We start from the raw sequence: 21,005 nt of genomic DNA on the forward strand, positions 1-21,005 counted from the left end.
ATAAGTGCAATAAATAAATAAATAAATAAATAAATGGTTAATGAGAAAATCCATCCCACCCACCCACTACTGTGAGGATTGCAGCTAAATTCAGAGGGAACAGGGAATTCTGAGGGGGTGACAGATGATGCCATCATTCCTGCTAATCTAAATGCCACCTCCGCTACACCGATGTGTGTTAATTTCTGATCAGATTCATGTGATTCTTAGGGCCAAAGTTGATGTTAGTGTAAATGTGTGGCTGCTGCCAAACATGGCTGCCTGTGTCCAGTTGCCCTCTCCTCCTTCTATAAAATCTACTATAACTTGTGCTGCGGCATCACTACATTCCGTATTTCCTTGCCCACATTTTTGGCAGCTGATAATCTAGAGAAGGGACTCGGAACATTGTGAAAGTTTGAAACGAGGCAGGTTATGCTAAACATTATAGATAGGGAGAGGACTTACTGTGGTTATTTGAGTGGCAACTGCACTCCATATTTACCAATATTTCTTGTCTGGCCCTGGAATGACTCAGATGATAAGAATAATCCCTTACCCATCACATATGCCAATAATTGTCTTTGATTCCTATCATTTCCTCCTTGTTTTGCAACATTTAATGATTACACTAGCACTTTTCACGTCATGTGATTTACACATTTCTTTAGATTCATAATAATTGATATTTTGCTGTACTGATGTAGTAAAATGTAGCAACAGATTCCAAAGTGGTAGCTATGTTAGACTGTTGCAAAACAAACAACAGAGTGTCTTGGGGTACCTTAGTGGGCAATAAGGACTTCCGGGCCACAGTCTAATTCAACAGATGCATGCAGTGTTATCCTCGGTTGGTAGGTATATATACACACATGGCTGCAAAGTGGAAAAATGCAAACAGTGGAGCCAAAATACCCAATTACTGCTCCTGTGAATGGTCACTCCTCTTATCTTGTATACATTTGAGCTTTGCATGTCAGAGCCCATCTGTATCTCTTGCATGTCATGATGGTTTTTTTTTGCCCCTACTGCTGTTTTGTGTGTAAGTATAAAACATATAATCTCCAACCTGAGGAAAACACATCATGCATGAAAGCTTATGCCACAATTTGTTTCTTAGTCTTCAAGTTTCCAATATATCCAACCTCCTCTTATGTCCAGCCTCACTTTTAGAAAGGGGTCTTAGTGGGCAGATCTTTGATTCTGCTAATTTATTTGGCCTAATGTAGGCATTCTTTTGAAAGGTCTAATGCAGTATAAAAGATGATTAATAAAATATATTCTCTCTCCCTGCCCCCTGCCATGGGATATTATGATAATGTAGCACAAAACTTTTAATTTGTTCTGGTGCTCACTAACATTCTTTAATGGAGATGGTTTTTTTCTTAAATTAAAAATATGCTGGCAGTGTAAACATTTGTTAAAGAATAAGCAGAAAATCATTTGCTTGGCATTTTCCCAGTTAAATAAATGTGATTAATTGGTCAGTTTTATGTCAATAGGAATGAATGATATGCTTCTTGAATGTATACTTATTTCTGTTAGAAAACCAACTACCACTCACTCCCCTAGCTCCTAAATTTAGGGGAAATCTCTTCTCTCTCTTAGGTTGTTTATTTTGGACAGAGTAGCCATTTCCTAATTTCCTGAGAAAATTGTTTTTTCTTTTCTTAATTTTCAGCCTCTGCATTATAATGCTTTGTACTGTTAAAATAAGCTCTGTAATCTCAAACCACAGCCATTTTTCCAATCTGGCTGACCAAATCTGCACAGATTTATATAATACAAGTTCTGTGCCATTGTTACGCAATGGAATTAATATGGGCAACATTTTTTTTTAAAGTCCATTTTAAGACCAACAGCATTGTTTTCTCGTTCAGAATTGCTTTCACTATTTCTGTGGACTTTACAGTAAGTGATGAGCTTAACAGCTAAATCACATTCTTTGAGGGGCAGATGGGAAATGTTGCAACGTTTCTCAGGGGAGAGAAGCAAACTTTTGACAACTCAAATTAATGTTACCATTATAAGAAAAGAAAAAAACCCTCTTGATAAATATTGTGAAGTAATGTTACCTCACAGGATTCCTATAAGGATTACTACTGAGTGAACATAACAGAAGCATTCAGACCCCTAAGAAAAACACTGTATAAAAAATTCCAAAATCCATGTTGCCGTAATGCCTTAATTTTTAGGCCAACCAAAATCTCTCTCTCTCTCTCTCTCTCTCTCTCTCTCTCACACACACACACACACACACACACACTGTGCAAGCTTTTGAGACCACGATACCTCTTCTTCATGACCGCCACATGGCCGCCCTCCCTCTGTGTCAGAATTAGCTGCTGCCACCCTACTGCAGAGAACGCACAGGGTGATGTGCTTAAGGTGGTGGCACGCTGTATAAGGAGCCTCCTGGAAGGTTGAATAGGGTAGCAAAGGGAACCTGATGATATTATGGCAGCTGCTAGCACTAGGCGGGTTAAAAGTTCACGACCTGCGTGCTCAGGGATGAATGTACATGCTTTCCTGTCTTTCAAGTCACTACCCGAGTCAGGAGACCCCTGAGGGTAATGTAAATTGGCCAATGTAAAGCCTTGGGAGGAAATACGGCCCGCTCCTAAAGTGTTTTCAGACGCAGGAAAATAGGAAGCAATATCTTTTTTCTGGGGAACACCACTTCAAGTACACCTGTGTTTGCACATATGTGTAATTGAAGATACAGGTAGCAGCTTAGTTTATTGTTATCGTTGTTGTTGTTATTAGCTGTTGTTGTTATTTAATTATTTGGGACAGTAATGTGATACTAGAGCCTCGTGTGGCGCAGAGCGGTAAAGCAGCAGTTTCTGCAGCTGAAACTCTCCCCACAGCCTGAGTTCGATCCCAGCGGAAGCTGGTTTCAGGCAGCTGGCTCAGGTCGACTCAGCCTTCCATCCTCCCGAGGTCGGTAAAATGAGTACCCAGTTAGCTGGGGGAAAGGTAATAACGGCCGGGGAAGGCAACGGCAAACCACCCCGCTGTAAGGCCTGCCAAGAAAATGTCAGCGAAAGCTGGCGTCCCTCCAAGAGTCAGTACTGACTCAGTGCTTGCATGAGAGGTTCCTTTCCCTTCAATGCGATACTGCCAGTGTGCTTTCACCAGCAGCACTAGCACGATGAGGAGCTGATGCTGCCTAAAGCAAACCCAGAATTGAGTGAAATGCTTGTTTCTGTAACTGGTCAGTGGATCTCCCTTCTGTGAGCTCCGCTGACCTACCCCGTTCCAGAAATTCGTGTTTCTGCTCATTTCTGGTTGCTTTAAACCTACCAGATCCCTGTTACACTAGTGGTGGTTCCAGCTGGCAGGGGCATTGTTAGCATCTTTCTAGTGTAGATTAATTACTAGGATTTCCCTTTCGTTGTCTTTCAGAATGTTTATGAATGTCTCGCTATGTATTATGAATGTTTCACTTTTTATTTTTTTATTGGATTTCTACCCTACACTAAGGTCTTTACATTGGAAGTGGGTGAGTGGCACTGAGCTTATGGGAGTAGTGGCTTTCTTGGTGCAACTATCCTATGAGTTCATTGGTTGTGATGAGATTTGAACAGAGTACTTCCAACTCACATTCTCTTAACCATTACATTATACCATCTCTCTTGTGAAATCCTGGACTGGCCGGTTTCTGCTCATGTTGCATATGCTACTTTTCCATATGTCGTGTTGGGTTCACTATATCTATGCATGCATATGGAACTTTGGGTATTTCATTTTATTGTTTTAAAACATTCTACGCTGCCTCTCTCAAGGTGGGTTACGAAAATGGTTTAAACTGGTCAAAATGCAAAATAAACAAACTGATAAAACATCCACCCAGGAAACAAACAAAGAAAACAAAAAACCCTAACAGACAGACCAGTCTGTCCTTGATGTAATATAAAATACATCATAATGTAATATAAATTACATCAAGGAGCCAATCAAAAGAGAAGTGCTTTGCAATCTCTTTTAAAAGCCAGCAAGGGGTGGGGTGGGGTATATACTTCTGAGGAGAGATCATTCCTCAACCTTAGAGCGACTGATGTAAAGTACTTTATGATTTTATACTTTAGTATGGTGAGAGATTCATGCTTCCTTGAAACTTCATATATTTGAGTAGCAAAGGGAGCAGAGTTGTAAATCACAGGATACAGCTAGTGATAGAAAGGACTAGGTGGAATGGTCAGTACAATTTACAGCCACATCAAAAAGCTTCTGTATTTTTCTGTAAATGTCTGAGGCACTGCACTTATCTGTACAGAATCACCACTCTGATTTGGATGCTGTATTCCTGCTGGTAAATATCTCCAAGAAACATGCCGCAAACTTAAAATGCTGTTCTCTATACCCTTTTATAATCATTAGGCTGACAAAGGGAAATTTAATGGTAGCAACGTTCCCTTTGTTGGCTCTGAAGAAAGCTTAAGTCACTATAACATCAAAGGATGTTTAAGCCAATGCCCTGTACATTAGTTCTCCCACTATAAATAGAGCTTTTTTTCAGTTCTGCAGATATAAATTACAGTAGCCATTAAATTCCTTTAGTCACAAATAGAAAAGTGGTAATAAAGCCTTGTGTGTAGTGTTAGTGCAAAAGAAAACCAAAAGGAGAGAAGCTTCAAAACCAGTGGAGAACTCAAGTTTGTTAGGATATAAATGAACTCATAAAACTACTTTTCTTCTTTTCTTGGGAGGAGCAGGTCTTGGAAGCATTTTTGGATTTGTTACAGCAGCCACAAAGTAGAATAGATAATGGTGGAAAAATAAACTTCCTCATCAATAGGCATCGCACTTCCTAGGAATCCCATGAAGGAGGAGCACAGAAAACATAGACTGGAAGATGTTATTTCATGAAGTGGGAAATTCCCATTTTCTACACAAATAAAATCCTAGCTTGAGCTGTCCTTCTGGAAAGCAGATGAAAACAATGAGTTGGAAAAATAAGGATTTCAGACCTTGTCATTACGACACACCTTTTGTATGATGTAGGAATGGAGCACATATTTTTGTTGCTAATAATTTTGTAATTTTCCTTTTGTTTCTTTCATTAAAATAATGCTTTTAAAAGGATTTAACTTGAATCATATTAAAATATTCAATACAAAATTAAGAGTTCAATCCTATAAATGTTCAATAGGGCTTTCTCCCAGGTAAGGGGCCATAGGATTGCAGCCTTAATATAAAACATTGCTTCCTGGCAATCAATAATACTAATAATACTAATAATAATAATAATAATAATAATACCCACCTCTCCCCCTGGATTGAGGTGGGGAACAGCATAGAATGGTAGTACAGAGTACTATCTACAGGCATATCTATGCAACAATCTTAAAGTGGTTTAACAGTCACCCCTCTCCCTAGGGAACTCTGGGAACTGTAGTTTTATGAGAGTTATTATTGAAGAAAACTCAGCATGCTCACCAGACTCCAGTTGTCCCATATATATATATTTTGGGGGGAAGTCATCACAGTTTTAACTGGTATGAATTTAAAGATTGATCAAAGTTAGTATAGTAGATATATTTTATGTTTCTTTGATATCAGTGTGAGTCCGCACCTTTTACTTCTTGTGTGATAATGTGTAGCTATACAGTGAATTTGGGTGTGTGTGTGTCAAATTCTTCGACAGCAGAGTTTTTTAAAGCTAGCACTAAATGTCAGCCCTCTACAGACATTGGTTTTGGGGGAAAATATGCTAAATCTGTCGAGGGAGGGATATTTGCAGTGTGTGCAAATTGTGTATTGGGATTCCCATGAGGGATGAATAAGGCTATATTCCTGTGACTTAGGAGTAAGTCCTGATGAACTCCATGACACTTACTTCTGGGTAAAGATGCATAGGATTGAGATACTTGGAAATAATTTTACCTGCTCTCATGAGGAAGCTAAAGTTTCTTAATAAGTAAGATGTTCACTGTTGGACTGAATGAATTTGTGTGCATTGTATAGACTCTATGTACTATAGAGTAAGGGTGGGCAGAAAGAAGATCTCCAGATGTTTTGGCCTTCAACTCTCAGCATTCCTCACCATTGGCCATGCTGGCAGGGGCTTTTGGGAGTTGAAGATCCAAACATCTGAAGATCTACCTTCTACCCACCCTGCTATAGAGTCTTGAACACAGAGGCAAAGTATGGATGCTCAGGTAGATTGTGTATACAGGATGATACCCATCTAGTGTCAGCAGAATGGGAAGGGGGATTTTCAGTGATTCTTCCTTCCCCCCTGCAGCCCTTTCCCTCAAATCTGCTCCAGAGCATCAGGGGATCCTCTGGAGCAGATTTTAGTGAATACAGGGAGCTGCTGGGAGGGCAAGGGATTTCCAAAAATCACCCCCTTCCTGATCCACTAATGGATGTCTCCTGTCAACAGAGGAACTCTATATGGATACCACTCATGTGTGTTATAAGTTTTCCTGACTGTGCAACATTGATTCTCAGATTTTGTGAGGTGTGAAGATTCTGCTGCTGCTTCTCGGTGGGGAAAAAAAATAGTTGAGTAAGTCGGTGGGTCATTTTGAATTAGTAGTAGGACATGGAGGGCCAGATCTATAACTTCTGCTGTCTCCTGCATGTTAGCAAAAGGCCACACCATTGACCCAAAGCCTCACTGCATAGTAGCTGGAAGGGGCAAGATGTGCAAAGTTGGAGTTTGCCATGGAGGACACCTGGGCATACACTCTCACTTCATCTAGGGCAATTGATCAGGTCAGAAGCAATATGTGACTCTCACACACTGCTTTGGGTTTATCTGCTTTTGTGCCTAAGCCAGTGAGAATAGAGTCTCCTGAAGTAGTGCAGAAACTTCTGGAGTCTTCTGAAGTAGTGCAGAGAACCATGACACATTCAACATTAGTGTATCTCAGTCCCGCTTGCCTGACTCTTCTCTGCCCTTCAAGAAACAAAGGAGTAAATGTTGATCAGCACTGAAGGCAACTTTGGGGGATGGCATTTGGCACGCCAAGTCAGGCTAGCGTATGCTCGTATTGTTTGGAGAATTGTGTAGCATATAGAGTCTTCTCACGTTACTTTAAGAAAAGAAAGACCACTGCAGGACAGCTGTAGTTACTCCCTTACCATGAAAACATTTACAGTAAAGAGTTTCCCTGAGATATTCTAACCTGCTACTTGCAGCATTAACAAAACCAGTATTAACACTAAAATGTAAACTCACAAGGGGGGAAGGGCACATCCCATGGTACTCTTCCTTAAATAGTGGTAAAATGTGAAAATATATATGTAAAAGGACAATATTTTAAAAACGGGTCTCGAAGAGTTCCTGTATGACCTCTCCTAGCCTTAAGATGTGTCATGTGGCCATAATCCCTATGTGCTGCTTATGGAAAATTGCCCATTAGCTATAGAAGACCCCTTTGAAAAGTAATCAATATGGTTTTCTTGTAGGCAGACAGCTGGCCAGAAAGCAAACCCAAAACCTCGTCTTGCTTTTCAGGGATCTTGAACATGTCGGAAAAGAGACGGTCTCTGATTGAATCCAGATCGAGCTGTTTCCTGTTAGCGTGCTAACTCAGCCCACAGTGTCTTATTCCATAAGTCAGTGTTATTGAATGGTTGCCTGCCATGCCTCTTTAAAAGACTTGAAGGCAGAATTGCTGAAATAATGCAAACAAAAATTATGCCTCAGATGTTAATTTAAATAATTTCAAGTATGCTAGTGTTGGTTGCTTAAAAATAAGGGTTTTTAAAAATATATAAAATGGAGAGGCATTCTTACTAGTGTCTGGCCCACAACTGTGGAACTCCCTTCCTCTAGAGAGTCATCGAAGCCCAAGCCTTTCTGGAAGAGTTGTACAATGTTCCCATTTGACCCAGCATTGAACTGCCAGGGTTAAGCAGGCATGGAGGTAAGAACGTTTTGTTGCTGTTGTGTGTTTCAGAGGACCTGTTCAGATAACACGGTAAGCCATGGTTGGGCTGCTAAGCCTTTTGCAGCAAATGGTTAGTGAGCGTGTTTAAACCATGGTTTATGTAGCCACTATCGTTAGGAATGGTTCACATGACACACCAAGTCATGCTGCATATGACACATTAAGCCATAATGTTTAGCTCAAAATGCTTAACCGCTGTTGCTTAGCATGTTGTCTGAACAGGGTCAAATTGTTATTACTCGACATGTCCTTGGGAAAAGGCAGGGTAGCAGTTGAACTAACAAATTAAGTAGTATGTAGAATAAAGTGCTTTCTGAGCTTTTGAGTCTTAAATTCTGGTCTTCATTTGTCCAAAGAGACAAATAATTTGAAGATACATATAAAGAGTCAGAAATAGAAAAAATAAGCAAAAACAGCCAACAGCCTTGTGGCACCTTAAGAACTAGCACATTTATTCTGGCATAAGCTTTTGTAGACTATAGTCCACTTCACCAGATGCATGGTTATATCTATTTATTTATTTATTACATTTCTATACCGCCCAATAGCCGGAGCTCTCTGGGCGGTTCACAAAAATTAAAACCATTCAAAGTATAAAACAACAATATAAAACCATAATATAAAATACAATATAAAAGCTCAACCAGATATATCTGGTTAAATCGAGAATTTAATGTTTAAACTTTGTAAATCATGGGGCAGTATAGAAATGTAAATCATCATCATCATCATTTCAGGTATATACACAGGACACAATGGTTGTTGAGGGGTGTAAACAGTTCTCTCAGAGGGAAATTAAATGCAGAAAATACTGACAGTGACAATCCCATTATTAACAACAGCCACTCCCAAAACAGTTAATGGTGATAACACAAACATCCTGCCACTAGGCAAGCCAACCAACAGATGTGTGACTTAAAAAACAAAAACAAACCTTTATCCTGATTCAAGTCTCTGGCAATAAAACTGAATCTCTTGATGAATTGTAACCCAGAAGTCTCCCACTCTAATCTCTTTTTGAGGTTTCTTTGCTCCACAGTGGCTACTTTAATGTTAGTGAAGAGAGTGTCTTGTGAGGCTGAAGTGTTTTCCAAATGGTGTTTGAATATTGCCATTTCTGATCTCGAATTTGTGTCTGTTCCTTTCTGTAGAGACTGGCTTTTTTTTTTTTGGCCCTGTATAGAATGCAGAACGGCCTTGCTGACAGAAGACGGCATATATCACATTGGGAGATGAGCAAGTGAATAAACCCCCGATGTTGTGGGTGACATTTACAACCTATCATAGTGTTGCCAGAGTTGATATGGAGACAGGAACTGGCAGGGTCTGGTCTCTTTGTTTGCATCCTTGGTAGACCTGTGGTTGCTAGTGATTAGCTGTCTTAAGTTGGAGGGCTGTCTGTCTGTAAGCAAGTGCAGGCCTACCACTCCACAGCCTGTGAGAGGAAACTGCTATTGTCCAGGATGGTCTGAATATCATCGATGATACATTGAGTGGTTTCAGCTTGGAGTTGTAGGTGACAACATGTGGTGTTCTGTTGTTTTCTCTTCTAAGTCTGACCGCTCACCCACCCCTCTTCGCTTGAGAATTTGAGAAATGCATGACGTTAATTCTTAAGTTCTGAGTCTTTATTGGACGTGTCCGGACAGACGTGATTGTGATGTTGGGCTTGGCTGTAGACAGTGGATTTTCTGGTGTGTTCTGGGTGTAAGTATGTGTAGTGGTTAGTAGATTCTGATACAAAATGGTGCTTATATGTCCATTTTGTTTTTGTACAGTAGTTTTGAGAATGCGAACCTGTTGCACGGACTGCTCAAGTCTCAGGTTGATGATGGGGTGAAAACTATGGAGGTACTGGTGGAGCTTCTCAAGTGCCTCCTCTCCATGAGTCCAAATGATAAAGTTGCCATTAATGTATCTCGCGTAGAACAGAAGCTCTGGGGGACAGGAGCATGGCTGGTGTTTTCAGCTTGATAGATCCCAAATTGTGCAGTATGTTTTCTTAACATAGTTATGATTTAAAATTCGTAGCAGAGTTTAAAACGAAAGAAGATGTTAATAGCATCATCTAATTGTTCTGGCAGGAAATCTGTGAATGAGAGATTATGATAGAATTGAGGGGAGCACCGAGAATTGTTCCGTAGAATCTTCTGCTTCAAAAAATACCCTGCATTTAAATCTTTTCCCATGACAACTTCTAGAGAAGCCTATTTGACAAACTCAGCTACTGGTTCTATTGCAGAATTGCTCTTAAAATTAGGATGGTTTCCCTCCACCCACCCAATCTCTAATATAAGTGCAGTTTCCTATCATTTAGACTGATTGCTTTGCATCCATATCATCAGCTGAAATAATTAACAACTTGTTTCCCCATTCATACTTATTTGTATGTTGTCCATATTCATATAAGCTGTGCTATGAAAACTCATGCATCATAATTCTAAGTTCCAAAGGGGAAATACTATTTTTTTAAACATCACTATATGCCACATCCCAGGATATGTCACACCAAGAGACAGAATCCATGAAAGGGCTAAGCAGATGAAGGGATAAATGCAGACAGGGAAGGGGTGGGCTCAGTTGACCATGGTTCTCTCTTATGCATGAGTGTGTGACTGCAATTCATTTAAAGGGACAAAAACTAAGTGCTACATTTGCGGATAACAAAGCAGTGGGGATAAAACTATCCTCCAACCCTGAGAATGAGTGGTTCTCATTCTCGCTAATAGAGACCCAATAGGGTGGCTACAATGAATCTCTCTGAATGGAGCCTAACGTACATGGGACACTAATTGCATTGCTTGCAACCAGGTTGTCGTTTTTCTTCCATTACAGGTGTGTGGGATATGTGTGTCTAACAGCCACCCAGCCTCTCCTCACCCCCAGTGACTCTGCCTGCAAGACCGCTGTTTGCCAGCTGCTAGTAGAGGCAGAGAAACAGCCAATCTCACTGGAGATTGCTGCAGTTTGGAAAAGGCAATAGTGATCCATAGATCCCAATAATCCCTAGATCTCAACAGGCAGTGAGGGGAGGTTTAAACCTCCCTCTGCGATGTGTATGCGGGATGTGTGAGTGTGTGTGTGATTGTATGTGGGTGGGGGGAGACAGTGCTGGGTGTCTGTGAATACATTTATTTATTTATTTATTACATTTATATACTGCCCCATAGCCAAAGCTCTCTGGGCGGTTTACAAAAGTTAAAAACGATGAACATTAAAAACAGATACACAAAATTTTACACCACCAAAAGTATAAAAACAACAATACCCATTTAAAACAACTATTCTCGGGTCAGTTAAAAACTCAGCATATGCTGTTAGATGCTGTTATATAGGAAAATGTAGAGCAAGGGTAAAGGTGGAAGAGAAGACACACTGGATTACAACAGTGATGAATGAGATACTTCTTTTACTGGTGTACTTTGGTCTCTCTGTCTCCCTTCTCCAGGCATGTGCAGCCCCTGGCCCCCCATCCAACTCTGGTGTTGAAAAAGTTGAGCATCCCCTGGCCTTACCCAGCTGAGATATGAATGAGCATTTTGCCTGTTCTTGTATCCCCCTTCCTCCTCTCTCTGTATGATCTGGAATTAAATCAGAAAGTCTAGAATTAACCATAGTTCCCTGTTTTGCCCAAACTGGGAAACCTTGTTTATCATCTTTGGAGTAAGCCAGGACTAAACCATGGTGTAATATTCTGGCTTGTTTCAAAGCTGGTAGCCACAGTTTCCTGGTTAGGACAAAATGGGAAACTGTGGTTAATTAGCAACTTCCTGGTTTAATTGCTGTTTGCCTGGAGCTATGAATGCAGGTGAAATGCTTGTTTGTATTTTGGCTTGTTAAGCTGAAATATGATTGTCAAAATTGGCTCATACTGTAGTAAAACTGTTACCCAGAGGACCTTCTCTTTTGCTGCTCCCAGACTGTGGAATGGCCTGCCAGAGGAGACTCGTCAACTTAGCAGTCTACTAGCATTCAAGAAAGCTATAAAGACTGATCTCTTCCGGCAGGCCTATCCAGTGGAATTTTAAGATGTTTTTAGAATGTTTTTAGGATGTTTTTTAGGACGTTTTTAACAATGTATATTATGTTTTAATTCAGTTTTATGTATTTTATTGTTTATTGTGGTTCCCCGCCTCGAGCAGAATGGAGAGGCGGGTAAGAAATAATAATAATAATTATTATTATTATTATGTGGCGTGCTAAGTTTTGGACTGAGGTCTTTGGTGAAATTGATAAGATACATGGATAGCAGCTGGAGAGACCACCCGAGTCGGCACTTTTAGGACTATTTCTGGGAAACAGCAAAAACTGCTCCTTTAAGCCATTGGCTGGATTTTTGTTGGCGGCAGCTAGACTGGTCATTGCTCAATTATGAAAGGACCTAAGAGGAGTTTCATTGGATGCTTGGTAGACTCGGGTTTGGAAGATTGCCTTATCAGAAAAATTAAGAAACAAGTTACAACTGGCGAAAGGAAGTAGGAAACACAATACATTCGCTATAGATTGGTATCAATTTATTATATATGTTGGTAACACTCAACTTCATAACACTCTACCTGTAGCATATTGGTCTCTCTGGTTCATGTGAATAATGTATTCTGTATTTTTCTGCCTTGATTTATTATAATTATTGAATGTCTGTACTATTGCATGTAGAGAGGGAGGAAACAGGGTATTATTTTTCTAATATTTCAAAATAAATAAAAATTTAAAAAATAAAATAACATGTGGCGTTCTACTTCCTATATTTCACTATTTATGTATAGAACCACAGTCTTCTGTACTGCACCCCCGTGCAGAATTACAGGCAGAATTTAAAATATTTCTGCAAACGGTTGCAAAAATCTTGTGGAAAGAGCAGTGGGGGCAGTGACACTAACTTGGGTACAAGTTAGTGAAAAAGGACCTCAGTAGGACCCTCCGTACCAGGGGGTGATGTGATGTGATGTGTGAGAGCTCTGTCTTGACAGAGAAGGATCTGTACAGTGCCTGCATTTCACAGCAACGGAAAAGGCCCAAACACCTCCCATTCCATCTTGATACTGTAACAGAAACTGGAGAAGAATAAACAACAATGAGGTCATTGAGTCTTCCTCTTTTGCATTACTCTCTATAGCGCATTCACTGATGCTTTTCACAGTCTAAATGTAAGTGATGGGAGTTCCTCTTGGGAGACCACTAGTGTCTTACAGACCTCATTGCTAAAAAATGTTGCCTGATAATGTTTCCCTTTGTGTAACCCCTTGCTGTTAAGAGAGATGGACATATGCATCCCCTTCGTAATAGTACTTATCTTGTCATCAACTCTAATGTCATTTGATACATTACGAAGTGGTGACCTGGAAAGAGCCACAGATGTCTCCCCCACCCAATACTTGCTTAATATCCCCCATTCCCTACGATACTCTCCGAGTACTTATCTGCCTGTTCTCTCCCTCCTCCTCCCTCTTTTATTCTCATCTCCTACCTCCCCCACCCAGGACTGGTTGGTTCATGATCTCTGTGAAAACCACATTGCTGCAAAACCGAGTTCCATGGTTAGCTGTTTATATGACTGGCCACCCTCATGGTTTGGCCCAATACTCTCTGTGCCAGGTCGGCTTCTCTTTGAATTAGCACTTTCTCTGTCACAGGCACGCAAACACACACAATCACATTCTCTCTTGCACACCCCTACAGTTTTGTGTACACACACGCACAAACTTGAAGTGGGCCCTTTATTCATTCATTCATTCACCAATATTTATGAATTGCTTATATTAAAAACAATTTCCGAGCTCTATAGTATTATAGTATTATAGTATTAAACCATAATAAAAGGGAGAAGAGACAATAACATGACAAGGAAGATAAGGCCACAGTTCCAGGAATGCTTCCTGTTGAGCTTCCTTTCAGAGGGAAAAGTGGGGCATAAATGAGCGATGATGATGATGGTGGTGGTGATGGTGAAGCTGGTCGGAACAAATAAATCTTTAGTAGGTGCTGAAAACCCAAAAGAGTTGGTACTTGTCTAATTTGTACTTGTAGGACAGGGTGAAGAACCTCTTTCAGCCGATGTCTGGATTCCATTTCAGAGAAGATTTTGGGAGCTGCTTTTCAGTGGTGGGCGGGATGAAAGGGGAGGGCCCAAAACACACCCTCCCAACGTATTTTAGCTTAAAGCTCTTACTGCCAGTAGATGTGTTTCAACCTTTTAGAATGGAGGGAAACTGCCCCAAAGCCCAGAAACCGCTAAATAATGGGAGGGTGGGCCCAGGGGAAGAGGGCATGATGTCTGGGGGATCCCTGGAAGATTGGGTTTGGCCCATGGGCCTGAGGTTCTCCACCCCTCTTGTATAGGGTGACCATATGAAAAGGAGGACAGGGCTCCTGTATCTTTAAAGTTGTATAGAAAAGGGAATTTCAGCAAGTGTCATTTGAATGCATGTACCACCTCGTGAAATTTTCGCTTCATCATAACAATTAAAGCTGCAGAAGTCCTGTCCTCTTGACCAGATACAAAAGAGAGGAGGGCACCTGCAGCTTTAACTATTGCGATGAAGAGGGAATTTCACCAGATGCTGTATGCATACAAATGACACCTGCTCTCTACAACTGTTAAAGATACAGGAGCCCTGTCCTCCTTTTCATATGGTCACCCTACTCTTGTAGGGAGTTCCAGAGAGTGGGTGCTGTGATATGAAAGGCCCTATTCTGAGTGATCATGGATGATAATAATAATAATAATAATAATAATAATAATAATAATAATAATAATACTTCTTACCTGCCTCTCCCTCTGGATCGAGGCAGGGAACAACATTAAATACAATATAATACATATAAGTAGGAATCTTAGGAATCACGAGGATGTCTCCCGACAAGCACATCATCCACACAGGCAGGTAAGTAGGGGGGGGTCAGGCAGTCTCTTAAGAATCCTGGTCCTGAGGTGTTTAGGGCTTTGTAAAGAGGTATCAATATGTTATACCTAGCCCAGTACAGTTCCCTCAGCGTAAGCATAATATGCTGGCGATAAGCTGCTCCCGTTTCCAATCTGGCTGCGGCATTCTGCACCAACTGCAGCTTCCAGATCCCCACATAAAGTGCACTGCAGTAATCCAATGTTGAGGATACCACTGCATGGACCAGAAGCTATCTCTGTCCAAGAATAGCCAGAGCCAGTGTGGTGTAGTGGGTAGAGTGTTGGACTGGGAGTCAGGGGATCCAAGTTTGGCCATAGAAGCTCACTGGGTGAGTTTGGGCCAGTCACAGACTCTCAGCCCAACCTATCTCACAGGGTTGTTGTTGTGAGGATAAATTGGAGAGGAGGAGGAGGAGGATTATGTACAGTGCCTTGAGTTCTTTAAGGAGGAAAAAAGGTGAGATATAAATGTGATAAACAAATAGCAGTCTTACCAGACGAAGCTAATAAAAGGCACTCCTAGCCACTGAAGACGCCTGTGCCTTCAGTGATAGCGCTGCATCAAGGATTAATAGAAGTGGTTCATAGAGGCCAATGCAGATTCCCCTACCACCACTGGCTTTGATGCCGTGATTATTTCTCCTCTTCCTCACATGGCCAGGCCAGGTTATGCGCACCGCAACCCTGTTCTCCTGCAAGACTGTGAATCTAATTTTCTAGATGCTTAAGCCTGGAGGACTGGCTTTATCAGCCTTGCCAAAAAGTCTCTCTCTCTCTCTCTCTCTCTCTCTCTCTCTCTCTCTCTCTCTCTCTCTCTCTCTCTCTCACACACACACACACACACACACACACACACACACACACCTGTAAGCTAAACAAAAGGAGAAAAAACGTTTGAAAGGCTTCCATGCTTAGTCACCTAGAGGAGAACCTTATTCACCACTGATGACCACAACAGGGGCGGCTTATAGCCTTAGATCCTTGCAGCGCAATGGCATCATTTCCGTGTACGTGTACAGACCCGTATTACGGGTATTTGCATAAATACCTGTATTTGGTGAAATGGGCCCTCCTGTCCCTTGTCATTTGCAAATACATCAGCTTTCTCGGAAATGGGCAATTCCACAAAGGTTGATCCAAGATGTTCAATCAGTTGACTTCAATAATTTTTGGATAAGGATGTTAGCAGACTCAAACACTGAGAAGAACGCTAATGATTTTACAATAAAATGAAATTGGAACTGGAAAATATGGTATCTAGTCCCTGTATTATACATGACTGAAGGAGAAATGTAGTTAATAAAGATGGAATACAGCTGGGGCATTTGAATTGAACATCATCCCAGAGAATTCCAAAGTGTCCTAATAATAATAATAATAATAATAATAATAATAATAATAATAATAATAATAATGTTATATAATCTCTGTTGTAGGTATATAGTGTATGTTGCCTATGTTGATTATGGCTTCATACCCACCAGTGCTGGCAATTCTGCCTTTTCTTTTCAAAGATTAGTTTCATGTTTGGAGAACATGTGGGGGAAGCTTACTGACAATCTTCCTGTTGTGAAGATAAAAATGTGTAGTCTTGGGATGGGAGTAAATCTATAAACCCATAAAGTACAAAGAGGTTACTAAAACCATAAAGCCCTTGCTAAGGGCAGCCGCCTTAGCCAGGACTGTTTGTTCGTTTGTCACCAGCTTAGGCTGGTACACTAGCTGTGGCCCTATCTGGAGAGGACAGATCTCGCCTCAGTTATCCCTGCAGGAGAGATGCCCAGCCTTGACCACTGTAATACACTGTACTACACTGTACACTGTAATACACTGTACTACTGTACGTGGGGCTGCCTTTAAAGACTTCAGTTGGTGCAGAATGCAGCCTCCCAAGTGTTAGTGGGTGCAAAGTGGCTGGATCATATGACATCTATTCTGCACCAGCTGCACTGGTTGCTGGTGCATTTCTGAAACATCATAGATGACTTTTCTAACCCCAATTTAAAGTTTTGGGCTCCCTTCACCCGTACCAACCTGCCTGCAATTTGAGATCCCCTGCCAAAGCCCAGCTTACATACCTGCCCTTGAGAACAACTAGGTTTGTGGGCATAAGGGAGAAGGGTTATGTTTGGCAGTAGCCCCTTAGCCTGTGGAACACATTACCAACTGGGGTGCTTCAGGCTCCACCTTTGCAATCTTTAGAAGAGTCCTAAAGACGTATTTATTCTTGCTGGCTTTCCCCTAGCTGAGTTTGGGGCTGCTGAATGGAGTTGCTTTGGAGTGGGTTTTGGTAATATTTAGGTCATTCTTATGTTTGTTCAAAATATTCATAGTATAAGTGTCATGGCATGCTGAAGGGTCAAATCAGGATTAGTGTCAAGGATTGGCATTGTCAGACTCCTTCCAAGGCCCACAACACAGTAGGGAGGGACCACTGCCATTTCCTGGAGCTTTCCCTCTTGCTCCTCCTATTGGGGGTTGCTGCCCTCTCCAAGGAAGCGAGCATGACAACAGCAAGGAGACCGAGCAGCCACCCCCACTGACCTTGCCTTGTCCCTGTGGACTGTGACACCGGCCAGACCCAGAGGGAGCACACAAGCAAAGACCCAGTGATGAGAGTGGTAAGGAGGAAGAGATAGCCCCACTCTGGGAGGGAGACCCACAGAGGGCAGCTTGTCTAAGAGCCTCACAAAAGCTGGAGTCAAGGCAGAGTGAATCAATAGAATAGAGTCAAATCAGTAGAATAATATTCAAAGGACCTGAGCTGTAACTGCTGATAAGCTTATTTAGGTTTTACATGGTATTCTTAAACTTTTAAAGCTGTTTTGATCTGTTATATTTCATGGCTTTAATTGTGAACTGCCCAGAGAGCGTAAACTATTGAGCAGTATAAAAGTGTAATACAGATGTGTTTGTTTTTTGTGCTTCCTTTTGTGAACTGAGAGCATCTTTCTTATGGTCCTCAGCCCGTCTCATCCAGGCATCTTTATTTATTTATTTATTTATTTATTTAATTATTACATTTCTATACCGCCCAATATCCGGAGCTCTCTGGGCGGTTCTTACAGCTTGAAGGTCTTACAGCTTTTTAGTTTAATCAGTTAAAGCTGTGCCATGCGTCTTCAGATCATTCCTAGGCATCTCCCCTGAAAAGCATCTTTGATTGCAGTGCAGTCGTTCTCTTATTGTTAGGTGTGATTCATTTCCCCCTTTTGTTTTTATTGTTTTTTTTGAATAGGTTGAAGGGGACCAATTGCCCCCAGGGCACACTGTCAGCCAATATGAGACATGTAAGATCAGGACAATAAAAGCTGGTACTCTGGAGAAGCTTGTGGAGAATCTACTAACAGCTTTTGGGGACAATGACTTCACCTACATCAGCATATTTCTGTCAACATACAGGGGCTTTGCATCTACAAAAGAAGTTCTGGAGCTGCTTCTTGACAGGTAAGATTCAGTGGCTAGAAGGGAGGGAAATTGTTTTTACTTATGCCAGACAAGTGGTCGTAGGGTACGGGATTCATGGCGGGACCTATGTTTGCAGATTTGTTTTACAACAGCCTTTCTCAACCTGGGGCGCTCCAGATGTGTTGGACTGCATCTCCCAGAATGCCCCAGCCAGCAGAGCTGGCTGGGGAATTCTGGGAGTTGTAGTCCAACACATCTGGAGCGCCCCAGGTTGAGAAAGGCTGCTTTACGAGGTGACGTTTGTTTTCTGAATTACTGCTCTCCTGATTGGCTTTGAAAATGCAGTTTAAAAGTAAAAGTCCGCATTTCAGTTCTATAATCAAGGCTGTTCTTTATTTTATGCCTGTATGAGTTCACTGTGCAAGATCAACATTTGCCATCTGTTTTTTTTTTGCATCCTGACAATCTCAGATTTTTATATGAGAAAGAAAGTACACGCTTCTAAACCACATGGCACTTAAAGGATTTTTTTTAACAAATAATAATGAGGTGGTTTGTGGGGTGCAGCTTCAGTGCTGTAAATATCTCCATGACCAAGTCCTTGTATAGCTACTGCTTCCTGTCCCCATTTCCCTTCTGACTATCTATATCTTGGCTCAAACCTCATGCTAAAGAGCCGTGATAGGCCATGATAGATAGGTTAATCCACATTTCTGTTTTGGTAATAATAAAATAACTGTAATTCTGTAAAGTTTAAATGATAGTTTTCCAAATGGTGAGTTAGGAGATTTTTATAGATAGGCTGTTAAGATTCCAACCATGGGTAAAGGAGTCAATATTTGTTTGTTTAATTATATAACAGCTCTAGGTTTTCCCCATTTTTTTACTGTATTAAGTGGAAGCGTTGTTTCTCTTTTAATTGTACAGATATTGTGTTTTCATGCATGCCAATTATATACAAGCTTGCTTGGATAGTTCTTTTGGTGGTAGTGGTGGTGGTGAATTTGTAATTGCTTGCCTAAAAAGGTAGTATTGAGAGATCCTAACTGTGGGTGAGCCCAGTTAGGCCTTAGCTAGACCTACCTTTTGTTCCAGGGGAGAGGAGGGGAGACCTCGCGTTGTGAATAACGTGAGATCTCGCCCTCGTTTACAGGTATAGAATCATAGAATAGCAGAGTTGGAAGGGACCTACAAGGCCATCGAGTCCAACCCCCTGCTCAATGCAGGAATCTACCCTAAAGCATCCCTGACAGATGGTTGACCAGCTGCCTCTTGAAGGCCTCTAGTGTGGGAGAGCCCACAACCTCCCTAGGAGAGGTGTTGCTCCCACCATTTTTTTATTCTTAAAGGGCCAGCAGCGCACGAGCGCTCCAGCGGAAAGGTAAGGTTTTTTTTTTTTAAAAAAAAACTTACTTTCCCCACTCCCCACTCCCCCCACCCTAACCCCAATGGGCACAGCTCCACAGCAATGGGGCCATACCTTCTGCGTTCCCGGGGTCAACCCAGGACCGCAGAAAAAGCGGGCCCAAAGGGGTAGGCTTTATCCCGGGGCCAGGGAGGGTTGATCCCTGCCTGATCCCAGGATCCCGTGTGCGTCATCTGGACGTACAGGGATGATCCCGGGGTTCACCCCAGGATAAACGCTGGTCTAGTTAAGGCCTTAGTTTCTCTCCAAATATAATTTGGAGTAAATAAATGAATTTCATTCTGACTCCAGATTAAGTCCCAAATAGACTTTTTAGGCTCTGGCCCATGGCAATGATGTTACTACTGAATGCTAAGGCCTGAGATGCTACAGCCGGTGTGCTCTGTATCTCAACCTCACCTCCTCCAATATAAGAATGGGGACTTACCTAAAAGAGGTGTTGCAAAGATGACAGATGGCAAAATCCTACACATGTGTACTCAAAAATAAATCCCATTGAGTTCAAGGTGTATAGGATTGCAGCCTAAAGTCCTATGCACCATTGCCTGTCCTGGACTAGAGGGATAGGTCTGAGCTATAAATGCTGAGTTCAGCAAGCCTGTCCGTGTGCTGAAGCAGAGCAAGCTACTGGACCGGAGTCCCCATTACAGTATGTGGAAGAAATAATGCAGGCCTGTATTTGGTCTTTCACAAGCAAGTCATGCTCATACTGAGAAGTAGATCCACTGGGCATAGCCACACACTTTCCTCTTCCCAAGGAAAAATAGCAATTGTGTTCATTCTTTTCTCTCCCCCTCTCTCTTTTTATGTGATTTCTTAACAACTCACCATACTACACTTCCCAGAATTCTTTTAGGGGCAGCTGTAGTATTTGAAGTGATGTGAAACCAGTATAATTTGGTACTTCAATTAGGATGTCTGTTTCTCAGCTAGAGCTGTTTGCCAGATTTTTGTGAACCATCCATTGATAGTATAACCTCCAGCTGCCTTCCAGTCTAGCTGTTAACTAGAACCTGCCAACAGACCACCAAATATTGAACACTCATTTTGAACAGCCAAATTACATTTATACTTCGATATTCTGGAGTACGTCTACTGTTATATGCTAATATATTATCCTACTTCATATGTATTGTTTCAGTTTCTTTGAAAATCCAATAAAGAATATTTGAGGGGTGGGGGTAATTAGGAGCTCTGTTTCCTGTTATCAGTTTTTCAAGGAGTCGTTATGAAGACCATTGCCCAACTCTATAAACACTGCAAGAAGAAAGCTGTATTACCCTATACACTTAGTCCTTTGCCAGCAAACACACCTCTGTTCCCATGTCCAAAGTGGATAACTAAATTCAGATAGCCTGCTTTGCTAGTTTTACATAAACCG

General features: G+C 41.5%; 1 protein-coding gene across 1 annotated transcript in view; it reads left to right on the plus strand.

The window, feature by feature from the left end:
* RGL1 (ral guanine nucleotide dissociation stimulator like 1) overlaps window positions 1-21,005 on the plus strand; it is a 106,055-nt gene that overhangs the window by 28,201 nt on the left and 56,849 nt on the right. Inside the window, exon 3 of the mRNA XM_063134652.1 lies at window positions 18,029-18,237. Coding sequence (XP_062990722.1) covers window positions 18,029-18,237 — 209 coding nt within the window. The remainder of the gene's footprint in view (window positions 1-18,028; window positions 18,238-21,005) is intronic.

The sequence above is a fragment of the Elgaria multicarinata genome, chromosome 1 (assembly GCF_023053635.1).
Source record: "Elgaria multicarinata webbii isolate HBS135686 ecotype San Diego chromosome 1, rElgMul1.1.pri, whole genome shotgun sequence".
Lineage (NCBI taxonomy): Eukaryota > Metazoa > Chordata > Lepidosauria > Squamata > Anguidae > Elgaria > Elgaria multicarinata.